The sequence below is a fragment of the Equus przewalskii genome, chromosome 4 (assembly GCF_037783145.1).
Source record: "Equus przewalskii isolate Varuska chromosome 4, EquPr2, whole genome shotgun sequence".
Taxonomy (NCBI): Eukaryota; Metazoa; Chordata; class Mammalia; order Perissodactyla; family Equidae; genus Equus; species Equus przewalskii.
In genome coordinates, this window is record NC_091834.1 from 64,974,944 (window position 1) to 64,997,805 (window position 22,862).

Sequence of the window (22,862 nt, forward strand, 5' to 3'; positions counted from 1 at the left end):
CAACATGGAGATAATGGACTTAAATGAGAAACTAAACCAGATAAACTTAATAGATATATAGAGAGCACTCCATCCACAAACAGCAGAATACACATTCTTCTCAAGCGCACATGGAACATTCTGAAGGATAGACCATATATTGGGAAACAAGGCAACCTCAATAAATTTAAGAAGATTGAAATCACATCTACTATCTTTTCCAACCATAATGCTGTGTAGAAATCAACTACAAGAAAAAAACTGGAAAAAGAACAAAAATATGAAGACTAAACAACATGCTGCTGAACAACCAAGGGGTCGTCAAAGAAATAAAGGGAGAAATCAAAAAATACTTGGAGACAAACGAGAACAAAAACACACCATACCAACTTTTATGGGATGCAGCAAAAGCAGTCCTAAGAGGGAAGTTTATACAATACAGGCCCACGATAACAAACAAGGAAAAGCTCAAATAAACAATCTTAAACTACTCCTAACAGAATTAGAAAAAGAAGAACAAAGCTGAAACTCAGCAGAAGGAAGGAAATAATAAAAATCAGGGCAGAAATAAATGAAATTGAAAAAAAAAACACTGTAAAAAGGATCAACGAAACAAGGAGCTAGTTCTTTAAGAGGATAAACAAAAGTGACAAACCCTCAGCCAGACTCACTAAGAAAAAGAGAAGGCTCAAATAAATAAAATTAGAAATGAAACAGGCGAAATTACAAGAGATACCACAGAAATACAAAAGATTATAAGAGAATATTATGACAAACTATACGCCAACAAACTGGACAATCTGGAAGAAATGGATAAATTCTTAAGACTTATAAATTCTTATAACCTCCCAAAACTGAATCTCTGAATAGACCAACCACAAGTGAAGAAATTGAAACAGTAATAAAAAACCTCCCCAAAAACAAAAGCCCAGGACAAGATGGCTTCTCTGGAGAATTCTACCAAACTTTCAAAGACAATTTATTACCTATTCTTCATCAAACTATTCCAAACAACTGAGGAATACGGAATTATCCCTAACACATTTTATGAGGCCAACATCACCTTGACCCCAAAGCCAGACAAGGACAATACGAGGAAGGAAAACTACATGCCAATATTGCTGATGAACACAGATGCAAAAATCCTCAACAAAATATTGGAAAACCAAATACAGCAATTCATTAAAAAGATCATACACCATGATCAAGTGGGATTCACACCAGGAACACAGGGATGGTTCAACATCCACAAATCAATCAATGTAATACATCACATTAACAAAATGAGGAACAAAAACCACATGATCATCTCAATAGATGCAGAGAAAACATTTGACAAGATCCAAAACCTGTTCATGATTTTAAAAAACTCTCAATAAAATGGGTAGAGAAGGAAAATACCTCAACATAATCAAAGTCATATATGACAAACCCAGTGCCAACATCATACTCAATGGGGAAAAACTGAAAGCCATCCCACTGAGAACAGGAACAAGACAAGGGTGCTTACTCTCAGCACTCTTATTCAACATAGTACCAGACGTTTTGGCCAGAGCAATTAGGCAGGAAAAAGAAATAAAAGGAATCCAAATAGGCACTGAAGAAGTAAAACTCTCGCTGTTTGCAGACAACATGATTTTATATGTAGAAAACCCTAAAGAATCCATCAGAAAACTATTAGGAATAATCAACAACTATAGTAAAGTTGCAGGATACAAAGTCAACTTACAAAAATCAATGGCATTCTATACTCTAAAAATGAACTAACAGAAGAAGAACTCAAGAATCAACCCCATTTACAACTGCAACAAAAAAGAATAAAGTATCTAGGAATAAATTTAATGAAGGAGGTGAAAGACCTATAGAAGGAAAACTATAAGACGTTACTGAAAGAAATTGAGAATGACACAAAGAAATGGAAAGATATTCCATGTACATGGATTGGAAGAATAAACATGGTTAAAATGTCCATTCTACCTAAAGCAATCTACAAATTCAATGCAATCCCAATCAGAATCCCAATGACATTCTTCACAGAAATAGAACAAAGAATCTTAAAATTCATACGGGGCAAGAAAAGACCCAGAATAGCCAAAGCAATCCTGAGAAACAAGAACAAAGCTGGTGGCATTGCAATCCCTGACTTCAAAACATATTATAAAGTTACAGTAATCAAAACAGCATGGTACTGCTATAAAAACAGACACACAGATCAATGGAACAGAATTGAAAGCCCATAAATAAAACCACACACCTATGGACAGCTAATATTCAACAAGGAGCCAAGAACATACAATGGAAAAAGGAAAGCCTCTTCTATAAATGGTGCTGAGATAACTGGACAGCCACATGCAAAAGAATAAAAGTAGATCATTATCTTTCCCCACACACAAAAATAGATTCAAAAAGGATGAAAGACTTGAAGGTAAGTCCTGAAACCATAACCTTTTAGAAGAAAATATAGGCAATACACTCTTTGACAACAGTCTTAAAAGGGTCTTTACAACTATGATGCCCACTCAGACAAGGAATATAAAAGAAAAAATAAACAAGTGGGACTTCATCAGACTAAACAGTTTCAGGAAGGCAAAGGAAATCAAGATCAAAATGAAAAAACCACCCACCAACTGGGAGAACATATGTGCAACTCATACATCCAATAAGGGGTTAATCTCCATAATATATAAAGAACTAACACAATTGAACTACAAAAAAATAAACAACCCAATCAAAAAGTAGGCAGAGGATATGAACAGACATTTCTCCAAAGAAGATATACAGATACCCAACAGGCACATGAAAAGATGCTCAACATCACTAATTATTAGGGAGATGCAAATCAAAACTACACTTAGATATCATCTTACACCCATTAGAATGGCTATAATCACCAAGACAAAAAATAATAAATGTTGGAGAAGTTGTGGAGAAAAGGGAACCCTCCTCCACTGCTGGTGGGAATGCAAACTGGTGCAGTCACTGTGGAAAACAGTATGGAGATTTCTCAAAAAATTAAAAATAGAATTACCATATGACCCAGCTATTCCAGTACAGGGTATTTATCCAAAGAACTTGAAATCAACAATACAAAGAGACTTATGCATACCTATGTTCACTGCAGCATTATTCACAATAGCCAAGATGTGGAAGCAACCCAAGCGTCCAGTGACTGATGACTGGATAAAGATGTGGTATATATACACAATGGAATACTACTCAACCATAAAAAAAGACACAACTGTCCCATTCGCAGCCACATGGATGGACCTCTAAGGCACCACATTAAGCAAAATAAGCCAGACAGAGAAAGACAAACACCATATGATTTCACTCATACGTGGAAATATAAACAAACTTACAGACAGACAGCAATTTAGTGGTTACCAGGGGGAGGTGGTGGGGGAGGCACAGGCGTATAGGGGCACAATTATATGGCTTTTGACAAATATTAATGTAGAACTAAAATTTCACAATGTTATAAACTATTTAGATTACAAGAGAAAAAATTTTAAAAAAGAAGAATGTAGTTCAAGGTCAGCAGATTTTTTACGTAAAAAGTCAGACAGTAAATATGTTACACTTTGTGGGCACGTACAGTCTCTGTTGTATATTCTTTTTCTATCTTTTTTTAAACAACACTGCAAAAGTGTAAAAACCACTCTTATCTTGCAAACCACTCAAAAACCTGTCTGGCATCATCAGACACAGACTTTATGTTTGACATTTGCAAGGAAATAACAGATAGGATTGAAAATTCCAGGAGCGTACTGGAAGCCATAAAAAAAGAACCAAATTGAAAATGTACAACTAAACATTACAATAATCAATATTAAGAAACCAAAGATTGGTTTAAAAGCAGGTTAAACACAGCCAAACAAAAAAGTGATAAATCGGAGCCAGCCCCTATGGCCTAGGGGTTAAGGTTCGGCGCTCTCACCGCTTCAGCAGCCCAGGTTCAGTTCCCAGGTACGGAGCCACACCACTCCTCTGTCAGTTGCCAAGCTGTGGCAGCAGCATATAGAAGAACTAGAAGGACTTACACCTAGAATGTACAACTATACACTGGGGCTTTGGGGAAGAAAACAAAAAGAAGACTGGCAACAGATGTTAGCTCAGAGTGCATCTTTCCCAGAAAAATAAAAAAGCAATAAATTGGAAGGCAGGTCAGAAGAAAACATCTAGAAGAAAGCAAAAAATGACAAAGACATGAAAAAACAGAGATGTAGAGCATATAGTATAAGGACATAAGCTTAGAATCTCTAAGAAGGGCTGCCCTATTACTTTTTTTCCAGCTTTATTGAGATACAGTTGATTCACAACATTCTGTAAGTTTAAGGCATACAATGTGTTGATTTGATACACCTATCTGTTGCAATATGATTACCACTGCAGTGTTAGCTAACACCTCCATCACATCACAATTCCCATTTCATTTTTGTGGTGAGAACATTTAAGATCTACTCTCCTAGTAACTTTCAAGTATATAAAACAATACTGTTACCATAATCACTTTACCGTGCATTAGATCCCCAGAACTTATTCATCTTCTAGTTGCAAGTTTGTACTCTTTGACCAATATGTCCGTATTTCCCCCACCCTCCAGGCCATGGTAACCATCATTCAACTCTCTGTTTCTATGAGTTTGGCTTTTTTAGATTCCACATATAAGTGGTGATATACAGTATTTGTCTTTCTCTGTCTGACTTATTTCACTTAGCAGAATGTCCTCAGGGTCCATCTATATTGTCACAAATGGTAGATTTACTTCTTTCTCATTGCTGAATAATACTCCATTGTATATATATATATGCTATCTTCTTTATCCACTCATCTGTTGACAGGCACTTAAGTTGCTTCCATATCTTGGCTGTTGTGAATAATACCACAATAAATATGAAGTGCAAATATCTTTTTGATATTCTGTTTTCATTTCCTTCTGATATATACTCAGAAGTGGGATTGCTGCATCATATAATACTTCTATTTTTAATTTTTTGAGGAACTCCATACTGTTTTCCATAGTGGCTGCACCAATTTACATTTCCACCAACAGTGCACAAGGGTTCCCTTTCCTCCAAACTCACTAACCCTTGTTATCTCTTGTCTTCTTGATGATATTAATCTCTTATCAGATATATACACAAGTGAGATTGTATCAAACTAAAAAACTTCTGCACAGCAAAGGAAACAATCAATAGAGTAAAGGCAACTTATTAAATAGGAAAAAATATATGCAAACCATATATATGATAAGGGGTTAATATGCAAAATATATAAAGAATTCATAATACTCTAGCAAAAAAACTAATAACTCAATTAAAAATGGGCAAAGAACTTGAACAGATATTTATCCAAAAAAGATATACAAATGACCAACAGATAGACATGAAAAAATGCTGAGGTCAGTGAAATGCAAATCAAAACCACAATGATATATTATTTACACCTGGTAGGATGGCTATTATTAAAAAAACAAGACAATGAGTATTAGAAATAAAAGGAATATATAACAACTGTGCACATAATAATACTGCATCAAAATGTTTGAAGTAAGAATTCACAGAACTAAAAGTAGATATAGACAACTCCACTGTTACAGTGGAAGAGTTTAACACACTCCTCCTCTAGTAACTGAAATAAACAAACAAAAATAGTGGAAATCTAAAAGATTTGAATAACACAATTAACAACTTTTCCTAATTAACATAGGTAGAACTATATACCTAGCAAATATAAAATACCCAATCTTTTAAAATGCATCAAAAACAGAAAACACCTAGAGGAAAATCTAATGAAAGATCTGTAAAATCTCTAAAAATCTATATAACATTGAGATAAATTAAGCAAGAACTAAATAAGTGGATATACATATCAGGTTCTTTGGTCAGAAGATACCATATTTTAAAGATCTCAAAATTTTAAATTTACTGAAATGATACTTTTCAAAGTGAAAAGGAAATGACTACATATGGGACCTCCTGAGATTTCACCTAAATTGGGGGTGGGGGGAACAAATCTAAAACACAGATTTTAAGAGGCATTAGGAGAAAGAACCCAGTTACTTTCTACTTGTTTCCTGTTGAATCTAGCATATTTAATAAAACAGTTACACTTGTTAAAAGAAAGTTCATAAATTCACCTTGTAAGGAAAATTAATCTTGATACTAATCATGAAAAATGTATCATATAGAGTCTGGCAGCAAAAGTGAACTCTGGCAGGAAAGGAGCTCACATAGAAAACAAGCCAGGGTCTGTGAACAAGGGAGAAACCACAAACTTGAGTTGCAGTGCCACCTTCAGGAAAACAAAAGAGGCTTCCAGTAGCCAGCCTGCTGAGTTGTAAGATCTAGAAAAAGACATACAACTTAATAATTTTGCCACAAAGAGGGAGCAAGAAGCATGGAGCCAGTGTATCCATTCAAGGTCAGAGAAAGCACCAGATACAAGCAGGACCAATGAAGAATATCTCCCACCTGAAGGCAACTAGTAAAGATTAGAGGTGACTGCTACATCAAATGCAAAAACAATACAAAACTCCAATGCACATGAAGAATCAAGGAAACATGACATTACCGAAAAATCTCAATAATCCTCTGGTAACTGAACCCAAATATGCAGAATTCTGTGATTCACCCAATAAAGAATTCAAAATAGCTGTTTTGAGGAAATCAATGAGCTGCAAGAAAACACAGAAAGATAGTTCAGTGAAATCAGGAAAACAACACATAAACAAGATGAGAAATTTAACAAAGAGATAGAAATCATTAAAAAGAGCCAAACAGAAGTTTTGGAGCTGAAGAATTCAATGAATGAAATGAAAAAAGCAATAGAGAGCATCAATATCAGAATAGACCAAACAGAAGATGGAACAGTGAGTTAGAGGCTTGGAACTCTGAAATAACTCTGTCAGAGAAGAATAAAGAAAAAAGAAAGAAAAAGAATGAAGGAGCCTATGTGATCTATATGATGCCACCAAACGATCAAATATCAGAATCATTTGAGTTCTAGATGACAGGGAGAAGGGGGCAGAAAGTTTATTTAAAGAAATAATAGCTGAGAACTTCACAAACCTGGGGAGAGACTTGAACATCCAAGTTCATGAAGCTAACAGATCACCCCATTACTGCAATTCAAAATGACCTTCTCTAAGACACACTACAAACAGTCCTCAATTTACAATGGTTCAACTTAGGATTTTTTTGACTTTATGATGGTGCAAAAATGACATGCATTCAGTAGAAACCATACTTTGAATTTTTATCTTCCTGGGCTAGTATACAGTGCAATACTCTCTCATGATGCTGAGCAGTGGCAGGGACCCACTGTTCCTAGTCAGCCACACGATCATGAGGGTAAACAACTGATACACTTACAACCGTTATGTACCCATACAATGATTCTGTTTTTCAATTTCAGTATTCAATAAATTACATGAGATATTCAACACTTTACTACACAATAGGCTTCAGGTTAGATGATTTTGCCTAACTGTAGGCTAATGTAAGTCTTCCGAGCACATTTAAGGTAGGCTAGGCTAGGCTATGATGTTCTGCAGGTTAGGTGTATTAAATGCATTTTTGACTTAGGATATTTTCAACCTTTGATGGGATTATCAGGACATAACCCCATTGTAAGTTGAGGAAGATCTGTATAATGAAACTGTGAAAAATCAAAGTCAAACAGAGAATCTCAAAAGCAGTAACAGAAAAAGGATACAAGATTGTAACCTATAAGGAACCTTCATTAGGCTATCAGCTATAGTAATAAAAACAGTATGGTATAGGCATAAAGACTAACATATACACCAACGGAACAGAATTGAGTGCCCAGAAATAAATGCATGCATATACGGTCAATTAATATTTGACCAGGAAGCCAAGAATACTCAGTAGGGAAAGGATAGTCTCTTTAATAAACAGTGTCAGGAAAACTGGATATTCACATAAAATTGAACTCTTACACCACTCACAAAAATTAACTCAAAATGGACTAAAGACTTAAGCACAAGACCTAATACTGTAAAACTCCCAGAAGAAAACATAAGGAATAAGCTCCTCGACACTGGTCTCGGCAATGATTTTTTTGTACTATGACACCAAAAGCACAAGCAACAAAAGCAAAAATCAATAAGTGGGATTAAATCAAACTAAAAAGTTTCTGCAGAGCAAAAGAAACAATCAACAAAATGAAAAGGCAACCTATGGAATGGGAAAAAAACTACTTGCAGACCATATATTGAGTAAAAGATTAAATATCCAAAATATATAAAGAACTTATATGACTCAAATAACAAAAAGTCTGACTAAAAAATGAGTCGAGGAACTGAATAGGCATTTTTCCAAAGAAGACATCCAAATGGCCAACAGGTACATAGACAGATGCTCAACATCACTAATCATCAGGGAAATACAAATCAAAACCACAATGACATATCCCCTCAACTGTTAGAATGGCTATCATCAAAAAGACAAGAGATAACAAGAGTTAGCAAGGATGTAGAGGAAAGAGAATCCTTGAACACTGTTGGCGGAAATGTAAATTGGTAAGGTCATTGTGGAAAACAGTATGGAGGTTCCTCAAAAAATTAAAAATAGAACTACTATATGATCCAGCAATCTCACTTCAGCGTATATATCAAAAAGAAATGAAAACAGAGTATCTAAGAAATATCTGCACTTTCATGTTTATTGCAGCATTATTCACAACAGCCAAAATATGGAACCAACATTAAGTGTCTGTGGATAGATGAAAAGATAAAGATGTAGTGTGTGTAAGCATGTGTGTGTATATATATATGGAATATTACTCAGTGATGAGAAAGAAGGAAATCCTGCTATTTCCAACAACACAGATGGAGCCTGAGGGCATTATACTAAGTGAAATAAGTTAGATAGAGAAAAATAAATATTGTATGATATCATTTTGTGGAATCTAACAGCCAACCTCATAGAAACAGAGAGTAGAACGGTGGTTACCAGGGGTTGGGGGTGAGGAATAAGAGAGACATTGGACAAAGATGTTGCAAGCAGAAGATCAATAAGTTCTGGAGATCTAATGCACAGCATAATGATTTCAGTTAATATTGTATTACATATCTCAAAGTTGCTAAGAGACTAGATCTTAAATATTTTCACCACAAAAAATAAATAATTATGTGACGATAGAGGTGTTAACTAATACTATGATGGTAATCAGGTAGTAACCATATTGCAATATAATAATGTATCAAATAAATGCATTGTACACCTTAAACTTACATAATGTTACATGTCATTTATATCTCAATAAAAAAAGAACAAAGAAAAAAACCTAAAAGCTTAGTATATCTTTTAAATGGACAGAAAATCATTAAGGCAATATCAAAATTACCCAGAGAGCTATTTAGTTTCACCAGCACCACTGGATTAATAAATTTGCTTGCAAGAAAGTGATACACATTAGAAATCTAGTCCACTATGTTGGCATGTGCAAATAATGAAAACTATAGAATTTCCGTGTGATAACCTGAAAGGGCCAACCATAAGGAAGTAAAGCAGAGAGAATATTTTAAACATGCAGCACCAATTAAGCTGAGGTTATAATTTCATTCTTTGTAGATAACTGGCAGCACAAGGCTTCTTGGAAGAATTTCTCGCTGCCAACAAAGAACATTATCATCATCAGTGTTTGTTAGTTAGGTGGAAAGAAGCTCTACTGGAAAATCTTAGTATCATGAAATTTCATCAAAATTGACCTTTTTCCTTCCCCACCTCAGTTTCTTGCCATCAGTTACTAAGCTGTTTGGGGAAACAGGATATGGCCTCAATTCATTCGAGTAATATGATGACTAAAGCTCTGAGGAAGTGTCCCATAAGATTCTGGTCTTCAGACAAAAGAGCCAAAATTTAGCTGGATTAAAAGCAGAAATTCCCTATCATGAAGAGTAGCATTGGCCCTTATCATGTTGTGTAGCTTGACATCCAAAATGATTCCTAAGGCAAAAGGAAAATCTGCAGGCAGATTTATAGAGATCACCTCAAATACCAACATAAAAAAATGTGATTTAAAATAACAGGAAAAAGCCTGTTGCATGGTGATCATTAATATCTGTTTAACTAGCCAATATACTAATAGAAAGTTAAATTATATGATTTTTTAAAAAATCACACACTTTATAATTGCTCCATATTTTTAAAATCTATTAGGGTACAAATATAATCAAAATTTAAAACTCCTATAGAAACAACCAAGCACATCTTGAATTCAACTTAAATTAGTTTAAAATCATCTTACCTGTGTAAAAAGTATAAACTGAGCAAATTGCCAGGGAAGCATAAAAGCAACATTGGAAAGACAGAGTGCAATGAAATGCCTTCTACTACTGTTCGAGGTCCTTAATGGAGAGAATTGATACCAATAAGTTTTACCATAAAAGTAGCCTATCACTAAACAGAAAGACTAATTGCACAGTGATAAAATCTAATCATCCCCTTACCTTTGATATAAGACAACAAATATATTTAACTTTTAAAAGCTCATTAAAAAGAAATTAAAATACTTGGATTATAAAAACACTTAGCATAAGACAATCAAAATTAGAGCTTTAAATAATGAATTGTATCTAGTTTATGAGTGAATGAAATTTTTAACATCAGAGTTTATTTTCCTCTAACTTTGCATATTAGAAATTTAATACTTCAGCAAGAAGGTCATAAAATAGAATGTGCACTGACCCTTAATACCTCAAGATATTTACCCTGTATGAGCAGCCATAGCTTTTCTACATCACCACTTTCATGTTTCAAAAATCAGTGAAGAAAATAAAAGTGCTGGAGAAGTAATAAGTTACCAACTATGAGAAAAATTTAAAGAAAATAATTTAAAACAATGACTTAGAATAATTACAGAATACAGTTAAACTATTGCATGTTGAAGTTTTAATTGTCCATTCTGTAATTATGATATATATTAGCAACCAACATCTTTTACCAAAGAAAACTTTATCTTTTAGAATATGAAAAAAGAAATGCAAGCATTTTGTGTAAACAATAAAACCGTAGCTATTCTTTTTATAAATGTTGCATTGGATTTTGATAAATCCTTGTACTACATTACATAAAGTTTGAAAAGCAAAATTTTAAGTATTCCTATTGTTTAGTAATATGATCACAAAATATATTCATTAAGTACTGAGTTACCTTATATTTAGCAAACAAAAATTACTTTTGGCTAAGATACAGAGTAAGAGCACATGCACTAAAGGATACAACCCTAAATGTTCTAATTAACAAATTTCATTCCACGAAACCACTGACTGGTCAGGGTTATATTACTTAAAATTACTTCAAAATTAATCAAAAATTAAATTAAATTTAAAATTAATATTACATAAAAAGTAGAAAATAAACCATCTTTCTAGGAATTTAACTGGGAATGAGTAAAAATAAATAGGCAGCTTCTTCCACGATAATCTTTGAGAGAAAGTAATATGCAGAGCAAAGACATAGAAATCTGGACAGGGAGCACATTCCTAAATTCAAATTCAATCCAAAAATAAACTTGTCATGTAGGTAACAAATCAGAAGATAGTCTGCACCTTTCTCGAGGCTGGTGGCTATCCCGGTATGCCACTATTTCCCTTCCTCAAGCTAACTTACAAGAGCCTTAAATCTCTCCATGGTAGTGTGCTAAGTGCTCTGTGGTTGGAGATAAATATGGCATGGTCCCTGTTCCTAGGGTATTTTAATATACTAAGTGTATATGCAGACAGTTGTGTGCTTGATTAACAAATTTACAGCTTTAAGAAAGAAAGACGACATGTACACAACGACTTCCACACAGGCAGAACCTGATGGGGAGTAGGAAGTGAAGGAAGCGGTTTCCTGGGAGTTTGAAGGAAGTGATCACTACCTCACACGGTGAGAGATCTCATTAACATTCTATGAAACTTATTTCTTTGATAAAGTTATTTATAGTATTCTGCTATTTATGTTTTTGTTGTTATTGTTTCTCAGACCTCTTAAATTTCTAAAATGCTTATAAATTTAATCCCAACAAAAAAAATTGTGTCCAAGAGAAACAATTGAGAGGAAACTCTGGCTGAACTGCTGGAAACATCAACAGTTCAGAAATATTCATAAATATATGAATATATAAACTCCTCATCTATCTAACCTAGCACTTCCCAAATTCATTTGTGCACAGACACTTTTTTCATGGGACATACATTAATGCTCTATCAAAAAACCACAGGTTGGAAAATGATGAGTCAGCATACACAAGCTTTGAGAAAAAAATAGTTTCTTAAAAATCTTTCAATCTTTACCAAATATATATGAACACATACATTCTGATTTATTAAAACATAATGTGGTTATCTAAAATCTATAGCCTAGACTCGTAAGTGGAAAGCAATTCTTACATAGCGATTTTAGATTATTTTCTTAACTGGATACTCTATTTTTAAAGTAACTGAAAAAAAGAGAGTGAGCTTAAATATGGTAACTATAACTTAATCGATTGAAGCATACTTTAAGAAACTTAACTTGTAATTTATTTAGATTTGTTTTATAAATAAAAATTACCTGAGAATCAAAGTTAAAATGTACATTTGAAGTACAAGAAACGGATAAGAAAAACTTTCCCGGAGAGGTGGTGTCCACATCACACGAGTAGCCTGAAGTCAATAAAATGCTTATGTCACTTTATGTTTGCAATAAACATTATTAATCTAAAAATCATGACTGGGCTGGTTTTAATAATTTTAATACTAGGCTCATTCACATTTCTGAATGCCTGATATAGCTCTGTTTTTGGAGCTCTCTTAACGGGCACATAACATTAACACATAACTTATACAGAGAGCTATTAATTAGCAAGTCCAGAAACAAGACAAAGATATATCAGGTCAAACATAAGTAAACCCACAGGACAAACAAGATGGCAGGTACAGGAGCAGTGAGGAGTCAGGGACTGAAAAACCAGAGCCACATTCCAGCTCTGCAGTGAGGACCCTGGCATCCCAGGGCTTTGGGATGTATATACGCCCAGAAAAGCATAAACAAATGGCACCTAGGGCATTCACAAACACCAAGAGAGTTTATACATAACAAGTTTAATGAGTATAGACACACATTTCAAGTAATTAAGACTGCCTCTGACTTTGTGAAATACACTTTAAAAGAGTTAACTGCAAATTTGTAAAAACAACCAGAAGTTTTTGGGAATCACTAATAGGATGCATATAATAAAAGTATTAATTAAATTTTTTATAGACTTTAAAACTATTTCTAAGACATATGGGTGAGAATATTATAAAAGTTTTGTATCAAGAATTCTGAAATTCTAGGGAGAATCTAAACTCTTATAATCTTGCAAGAGTCTTAAAAGTATTGCTTCTCTTCCAAGGAGCCAAAATTGTAAACCTTGGGAGATGAATTACGGTATGTATAAGAAAGAACTCTTAATGCTAATCGTCTGGCATAGCCAAAGAAAAGATCTTGTCTTTACATTAACACATTGCTCACTGACAATGCATTTGTTTCCTTTAATATATTTAAGATATTTATGTATTAATTTTTATGATTCCCTTGTCACACTCATTTTTAAAAATTAACCAAGTATCTATCTTTCCCAATAGTAATAAAGACTGTTACCCTATAAAACCTGTACCACAACATATTCCATATTTTGCCTCCAAAAGTTAGCAGTCAAATTCTCTCACTTTTCACTGCCATATTCTCAGCATCTAACAGAGTTTGGCACTGTCACGTACTCAGTATTTTGTTGAACGAATCTATTGTATTCTAAAAAAGCTTCTACGAGCTCTTTTTAGGTGGATCATGTCCTCTCAGGCTGAATTAGTAAGTTAACTTCTATTTGGAATTCAGCATTTTCTGTCACTGAAAAGGAAGCATGACATAATAGAAAGAAGCAAGGTTTCAGAGCCAGACAAACGCAGAATGGGAAACCCAGCTCAGCATGTAGTGAACACAGAATCTTGGATAAGTAAATTAACCTCTCTAAATTTCAATTTCATATCTTCTACTGTGAGGACAACAACCACCTCCCAAAAAAGTTTGGTGGGAGTAAGTGAGATAATGTATATGAAGTGCCTGAACTCAAGATGTACAGTATTTCCTTTTTCTATAAAATATATGGATGTGTATATATATACACACACACTAAAAACTAGGCAAAGTATTTCATGTCATAAATTCTAATTATTACATAAAAACTGTATATCAACATGATTAAAATATCAACTTACAACACAAGGTTCTTTAAAATATTGCGAAGTCCTAACTAATATACAATCATATATTGTTTTGATGAATGTATTTCCTGGTTCCTACACAGCCCCTTCTATTTCTTAAAAATTATTTTCTAGAAAACAAACCTCTCCATGGTTGAAAAAGTAGCACAACACTGTAATTAGACCTCCAAGTTGAGACCCACTGCAAAAAAAAAAAAAAGGATACAATCACAATATGAATTTTTCACAAAATTGTCTCTTAGAATTTAAAATCATATTTAAGAAAGTCACAGTACTCAATCATAAAGTAACAGTAAAAATTTCAAAAGTACCCATGTAATTGATGTTTTAATCTTGAATGTACAAGCATACAAAGTGTACATTTAAAGTAATCTGTATTTTACAATCTATTATATTTAAAATATTTTCCAAGTAAAACATACAAGATGTGAATATAAAATAATTTTTAACAAACACACTTCAGAGTCCATCTTGCATTCTTTGAATAACCTGAATGGAGACAAGTTTTTGTGTTTTGAAATTAGAGTGATTAAGAGATGAAGAGTCTAACAGTTTCATTTAGCAGCAACTCTGAACTGCCTAAACTCCTGCAAATATTCTTTTGTTGAGTCCCAAAGAAACAACATAGAATACAAAAGTCAGACCAAGGAGGGCTGATAATCCTCAAAGACTAAGAACCATTTCATAAAGTTGCCTTTTCTTCATATGTTCTTCATCACTGTATCCATAGTTTCACACTTGGAAGACAATAAACACTGGTTGAATGATTGAATAAAGGAAGGGATGAGTTTTAAAAAACAAGCAAAAGAAAGCTAACGGGAAGTGATTTACCATTTATAGAATTTCACAAAAGGAAATTCAAAGGATACACTTCAAAAAGGAAGAAACTGAAAGAAGGAAGCTGTGAGAAGCAAGAACAGACACTGCACAAAGAAACTCTGAACACGTGGACAAATCTGAGCAAGGTCTGACGACATAAATGACGACGGCTGCTGTGGAGGGGTAACGGGAGTACTGAACTGCAGTGCTAATTCCAAGACGGAAGGGGCTATTTTGAAGTAAAGTATTCTAAAATTCCTTGTATTGATCAGAAGAAGGGGAAAGATATCAATTAATTTTAGACTTGATCAAGTTAGATATGGATGTCAACATTTTATTGTTTACCACCAAAGAACAGAAAGGGACTGTCTACCTTCCAAGTAACTGCCAGTGGGGGAGGGTGACCAGGGTTAGAAACACCAAATTTCCCCCTGATTTGCTATTTCTTTTGTTTCTCATATGCCATAGTTTCCAATCTCCTCTTGGTTTTAGCGACATTTCTATAGCCCACACTTGTTTTATCTACATATTCATCTTAAAGCCTGGAGTCCAGTAACGTATTTGATATTGCAGAACTGCGTAACCAATTTAGAAAAAACTATCATCTCTTGGGTAGCTCTCCCAATGAAAAATACTAATTTAAAAAAAGTTTTAGTTTTGTGTAACATTTTCCATATTTAAAAAAAAAGCATATGAGGGGCTAGCCCAGTGGTACAGTGGTTAAGTTTGTGCGCTCCACTTTGGCGGCCCAGGGTTCACAGATTCGAATCCCAGTCACAGACCTAGCACTGCTCGTCAAGCCACACTGTGGTGGCATCCCACATAAAGTAGAGCAAGACTGGCACCCATGTTAGCTCACGGCCAATCTTCCTCACAAAAGAAACAAAAAGAAGCATAAAAAATACAGACTACTTTCAAGAATAGAACATTTTAAAGCCTGTCAACATAATTTCACAATAACCCTTTGCCCTCAAAATACCATGATGAGCTTATATAAAATATATTTTTCCTATATGGCATACATAAAGTACATAAAAATTTCTATATAGTTCATAGAATTACAAAGTGAACATCCTTGTAACACAATATGTCACTGAAGTAGAAAATTGATCACACCCTTAGTCCCCACTTGCCACCTCGAGACAGCTACTACTGTATCAATAAAAACACTTCTATATACATACCATACTATCATTTACTTTAATCTGTTTTTAAACTTTATACAATGGAAGTATGCAGTATTTTTTTAATTTTGTGCCTGCCTTCATTCATTCAACATTATATTTGTAAGATTCATCCATGTTGATGCATGTAGACGTAGCTCATTCATTCTCAGTGTTGTATAGTATTCCACTACATTAATAAACTACAATATGTACATTTCTCTATTGATGGACATTTGAGCTGTTTCCACTTTAGAGCTATTATAAACAATGCTGCTATATTCTTGTACATATTTCCTGATGTACACGTGCAAGAGTTTCTTAGGAATATATACTTTAAGTTAGAATTGTTGAGTTATAAGATATCTACATTTTCAATTTACTTGATAACGCATGCTGTTTTTCCAAAATAATTGTACTAATTTATGTTCACTTGCCATGGATAAAAGTTCCTTTTGCCAGTCTAGTAGATGTAAAATAGTATCTCATTGTGATTTAAATGTGTATTTTCCCGATAACTAATAATAGTGGCCAACTTTCATATGTTTATTGGTAATTTGAAATTCCTCTTCTGGGAAACGTCTGTTCATAAGCATCTTGTCCATTTTTCTATTGGGTTGTCTGTCTTCTTAGTCTTTGTCTACCCCCTGAATATAAACTCCACAAGGACAAAGACTGTTTTATATTCCCAGCATCTAGAATAGTGTTTCTGGTCACAATAGGCATTCAATAAATATTTGTCAAATTAATGAATGTGATGTCTGGATACTATGTTGGGTATATGCTTTGCAATATCTTTTCCCAATTTGTGGCTTATCTTTTCATTCTATTATGTCTTGACAAACTTAAATTCTTTTCATTGAATTTATCAGTTTTTTTTCTTTATAGTTGGACTTCTATACCCTGTTTAAGAAATCCTTTCTGGGGTCGGTCCAGTGGCCAAGTGGCCAAGTGGTTAAAGTTCTGCATGCTCCACTTCTGCAGCCTGGGTTCATAGGTTCGGATCCTGGGCGCGGACATATTCCACTCATCAGCCATGCTCTGGAGGCATCCCACATACAAAGTGGAGAAAGACTGGCAAAGACGTTAGCTCAGGGCTAATCTTACTCAAGCAAAAAAAAAGAGGAGGACTGGCAATGGATGATAGCTCAGGGAAAATCTTCCTCACCAAAAAAAAAAAAACGAAAGAAATCCTCTCTTATCCCAAGTTACTGATGATCTTCTCCTATATAACATTCTAAACATAATTTTGTCTTTCATATTTGAGGTTTTAATCCAACTAGAATTTGTTTTTCAGATAGCTCCAACTTCTCTTTGTTATATATGATCTCCCAATTATCCCGGCAACATTTATTGAGAAGCCTATCCTTACCCACTGATCTGCAATATCTGCTCTGTCATACATCAAGTGTCTTTACATGTATGTTTCTGCTTCTGGGCTCTACTTTATTCCAATGATCTATTTGTTGATCCATATGCCAATATCACAATGTCTTATTTACATTAGCTTTATAATACAGAAATGATTAATATAAAACAAATCCTCTTATCTTCTTCAAGAATATCTTAACTGTTTTAGACCCTTTGCATTTCTAAATAATTTTAAAATCAGTTTATCAAGGTCAACAAAATTGGTGAGGTATTGAATCTATAAATCAATTAGCATAACTCCCATTGTTTTAACAGTGAGTCTTGTAATCCGTGAACATGGTATGTTCTTCTATTTATTTAGATCTTCCTAAATGTCTCTCAATAAAGCTTTACATTTTTCACATAGAGGTCATATATATTTTTTGTTAGATTTATCTTCATGCTTTCAATGTATTCTAAATGGCATCTTTTTAAAATTTCATTTTCTGTTTGATGCTAAAAGTATAGATTTACAATGTCTGTGCACTAATTTTTGGGTCCAGTAACATTATAAATTTTCTTACTATTTTAATCCTTTACTCATAGATTTTTTGAATTTTCAACATAAAATCATGTGTTCTGCCTGTAAGGAAGCTTGTTTCCTTTTTGCATGTTTTCCAATCTTTATACTTACTACTACTGTTTCTTGACCTACTGGGCTAGATAGGAGATCTGGTACAATGTTGAATATGTCACAATTTTTCATTGATTCTATGCTAAGATTTTTATGCTGAAAAGTTCCTAAAACAAGGGGTGCATATAAATTAATCGCAATATAGACATAAACCCTATGAAAACTCAATAAGTTCTTGTTGAAAGATTAAATCTAGATTTTCAACTTTAAATGTTGTGTGGTTCAGGCATAACACTGTAAAGAAAGCTGATGATTCAGTTAGGCACGTATTCTGCTTAAGAAACAGAAAATCTGACAAAAGTGTGTTAAATAATATGGATTTTTATTATATCATTCAACAAGAAAATGAAAGATAAGTATCTGTTGGCAATGGTTCAGCAGCACAAGAATGCTAGAGCAGACATATGTGCTATGTTTATGGCCTCATGGTCTCAAGACAACTGCAGCAGCTCCAAGTATGACATCCAAGTAAAAGTGGGAAGAAACAGAGAAGGGGAATCTGAGTCTATCCTTTCATGAGAACAGCAAGTGCTTTCCTAGGTGACACCAAGGCTGACTTTACCTTATTTTTCACTGAAAAAGGTGGCTCATATGGCTATCCCAAGACACAATGGAGAGTGGGAAGCAGAATACATGATTGTCATAGTTAACTTCAACCTTTCACCTGAGATTGGGCACACTGCTACCCTAAACAAAATTGTGGTACTGTTATCAAGAAAGATAGGCTATCAAATATAAGTGTTTGCCACACGATAGACATTTTCTTTTACTGCTTTCTTAATTACACATGTACAGAGACTAAAATTAGAAATAATCTGCTACTAATGCCAACCAAAGTTTTCCTCTAATGTTATAATAATTTTACACAGGACATAGAGGTATTTTCATTAAAAACTTTAAGGAATCTTAATTAGCTAAAAAAATATCTACATAGATAAAAAGGAGGCCTTTAACACATGAAAAGATGTTAAACATCACTAATAATCAGGGAAATGCAAATCAAAACTACACAGATATCATCTTACATCCATTAGAATGGCTATAATCACCAAGACAAAAAACAACAAATGTTGGAGATGTTGTGGAGAAAACAGAACCGTCATACACTGCTGGTGGAAATGCAAACTGGTGCAGCCTCTACGGAAAACAGTATGGAGATTTTTAAAAAAACTAAAAATACAAATACCATACAACCCAGCTATCCCACTACTGGGTATTTATCCAAAGAACATGAAATCAACAATTCAAAGAGACTTATGCACCCCTATGTTCATCACAGCATTATTCACAACAGCCAAGACGTGGAAGCGACCCAAGTGCCTATGGACTGATGAATGGATAAAGAAGATGTGGTATATACACACAATGGAATACTACCCAGCCATAAAAAGGACAAAATCGCCCCATTTGCAACAACACGGATGGAACTTCAGGGGATTATGTTAAGTGAAACAAGCTAGGCAGAGAAAGAAAAATACCATATGATTTCACTCACATATAGAAGATAAACATACGGGCAAAGAGAGCAGATTAGTGGTTATCAGAGGGCAAGGGGATTTGGGGGTGGGCATAAGGGGTAAAGGGACACATATATATGGTGACTGACAAATAATAATGTACAACTGAAATTTCACAGTTATAAACTTTCATGACCTTAATAAAATAAAATAAAAAAGAGAGCTTTAAGATATTATTTTAGTGATAGCTCTAGTTTCTGGCTGCATGACATTGGCTAAGCTTCTAAAAAAATAAATCTACAAATTTTCCTACTGTTAATTAATTAATCTCATTACTATCCTTTTCATTTAATCAACAAACGTCAGCCAGTCCTTACAAGCCCACTGAAAGATTTTTTAATACAGTAATCTTACCTCAGGTATGCACCATATATGAAGAACAATCCCATCATTAGTCCATTTAAAATAAAAATCACATCAACATAAAAGTAAGCAGGGTCTCCAAATCCTTGAAAAAAACAAACATTATTAAATATTTAATGAATAAATGACTATAAAGCAATTGGGCATAATTATCTCAGTGCTTTGTAATCAAGAGCTCATGAACTTGCTTAAAGCATTTGCTTTTCAGATTGCTCTCTATTTAATAGTTACATTAGTACTTCCCACTTCCAAGAAGTGTTAATTACATTTATACTTTATTGTAGGTACATTTATACTTTACTCTTATGAAGCATTATTATACTGTAATGATTAGTTGGTGCTTCACGTTATTTAGGTGAAGCTGCTGTTGTTCAGTATCTAGAACTGTCTCTACAGTCACTCGATGAATGACAAGAGAAAATCCACTGCATTATTTTTATCTTTCACTAGGCCCTAGGGTAAGTGAGATATGGCCCCTGACCTCAAGAAGTAGGTTTAGTCTATATGAGAAAATCTAGTTATTTGATCCATTATTATATATACCCAGAACCTTAATACTTAATATATCCCACGTACAACACTATATATATATATATAAAAAAAACACAGAGTCTACTAGGTGCTTTACAATCATCATCTCACATAATTCTCAGAACACATCCATGAGATCAGTGGGCATAAAAATACTTTTTTTTAATGGTTGAGAATACAGAACATAGAAAACTTAGGTAATTTGCCAAAAGTTACTTAGCTGTAACTGGTAGAGCCAAGATCTTAAGACTAGCCTTTCTGATTCCTTCTACTTCTCTAACCATTCCTTTTCAGTCTGTCCTAATAACTGCCTTTACACACTCCCCTTCAGCGTCGGACGACCACAGGCTCTGTCATATGCCCTCTTCTTTTCTCAGTCTGCATATTCTCCTTAAGGAAATTCTTCCACTTCCATGGTTCCAATGATCATCTACATACAGATTACTAGAAATCTATACTCAGCCCAGAACTTTCTTCTTATTCCGGTATGTGTATTGCAGGTAGCCACTTGACATCTCCACTTTGAGGTCTCTCAGGTACTTCAAACTAATGTGGCAATTCAAACCTGCTACTTTTAAAATGTTTCTTACCTTTCAAAGGGATTCATTTACTTAAGCCAGAAACCAGAGTTACGTGACTTCATCCTCCTACCCCTCACCCATCAAACAATTACAAAATCTCATCAACTCTGCTTCCAAAATCTCTCTCCAATCCATGCACTTCCCGGCTATCACTTGCTGAGAGCACAAGAATCTCCTAACTGGCCTCAGTGAACCCACCTTTGTCCTTTACTAGTATGTTTTCCATTTAACTGCCAAAATAATGTTTTAAAAATGCAAATCTGTTAAAATTCTTCAATGAATAAAGTACAAAACCCTTAACCAGCAAATGGCCCTTCATTATCTGACCCTTGCTTACATTCCTAGCATCATTTCACACCATTTTTTCTTCCCCATCTCTCTGCTCCAGGAAGTCTAGCCTTCTCTCAGTTCTCTCTTGCCTCAGGACTTTTGAATACACTGGTCTCTATTCTTAAAACACTTCTCCTCCCTAACTCCTAACCTCAGCAACCTTATTATTTCTAATATCCATCACAGTTGTAACCACTAACATCCATCCCTCTTACGTATCAACTCTTCGTGGATAAAGCCCCATGTGTACCTGGTTCATCTTGGGGTCCCAAGTGCCAACACTAACCTATTACTTAGTGGCAACTTAATAAATACCATATATGTACATACATAAGGTGATTTTTCCCATCCCTCAGAAAAGGTTATACCTTCTAACCTGACTGAGTCATTACAAAGTCTCTCATTTTATGAGGTATTTTCTTGATTCCTTTACTTTGTACAAAAAAAAAGTCTAATTGCCCCTCAAATATCTTCCATCAACGCTATTTTAGATGTTATAAAAATTACCTGAGGGAATCAGTAAAAATGCAAGGGAAATACAGAAATACAGATTTAGTATATATTCCAAGAGTTTAATATTATTGTAAACAAGTCTATAAAAATATATTTATGGAGGCTGGCCTGGTGGTGTAGTGGTTAAGCGTGCATGCTCTGTTTCAGTGGCCCAGGGTTCACAGCTTCAGACCCCGAACACAGACCTATACACTGCTCATCAAGCTACACTGTGGCAGCATCCCACATACAAAGTGGAGGAAGACTGGCACAGGTGTTAGCTCAGGGCCAATATTCCTCATCAAAAAGAAAAAATATATATATTTGTAAAATGTAGTAAGCAGTGATGTTGTAAAGAATATGAAGAAATAAAGGAAAAAAATCCTGTGTGTAAATGTTATGCAAATATACGTGACTTTAAATAAGAGTTTCAAAGGACAGCTTCATACTTAGATTGTAAAAGAGCTAAACTGCAAACATCTTAAACAGAAGTGATAATTGCAGATCATGGAAAATTTATATGATTCAAAAAGCGGGTCTTTGACAAAGATACCAGTGTATAGGATGCAAATGAAGAGTTTGATTAGAGCTATTCATAGACTGTGAGAGTATAAAAAAAGAATATTTCTAAATCAATGTATTATCATATATCTGATTTTTAAATACGTATGCATAACTAAATTTTTATATTAGCTATCACAGGAAGACATACGACTATTCTACATTCCTTAAATTTATATATTCAAGCTACCCCAAAACCTTTTTTTCTATCTTCTTTTTCTGAAATGG

The 22,862-nt window shown here is 34.1% G+C and overlaps 1 protein-coding gene across 2 annotated transcripts in view; it reads right to left on the reverse strand.

Moving 5' to 3' along the window:
* Nucleotides 1–22,862, reverse strand: part of DPY19L2 (dpy-19 like 2) — a 103,962-nt gene that overhangs the window by 51,077 nt on the left and 30,023 nt on the right. For both annotated transcript variants that reach the window (XM_070616220.1, XM_070616219.1), the window contains exons 6-9: nucleotides 20,131–20,224; nucleotides 14,357–14,414; nucleotides 12,543–12,634; nucleotides 10,252–10,351 (exon numbers count right to left, since the gene is read on the reverse strand). In XM_070616220.1, the coding sequence (XP_070472321.1) occupies nucleotides 10,252–10,351; nucleotides 12,543–12,634; nucleotides 14,357–14,414; nucleotides 20,131–20,224 (344 nt within the window). The remainder of the gene's footprint in view (nucleotides 1–10,251; nucleotides 10,352–12,542; nucleotides 12,635–14,356; nucleotides 14,415–20,130; nucleotides 20,225–22,862) is intronic.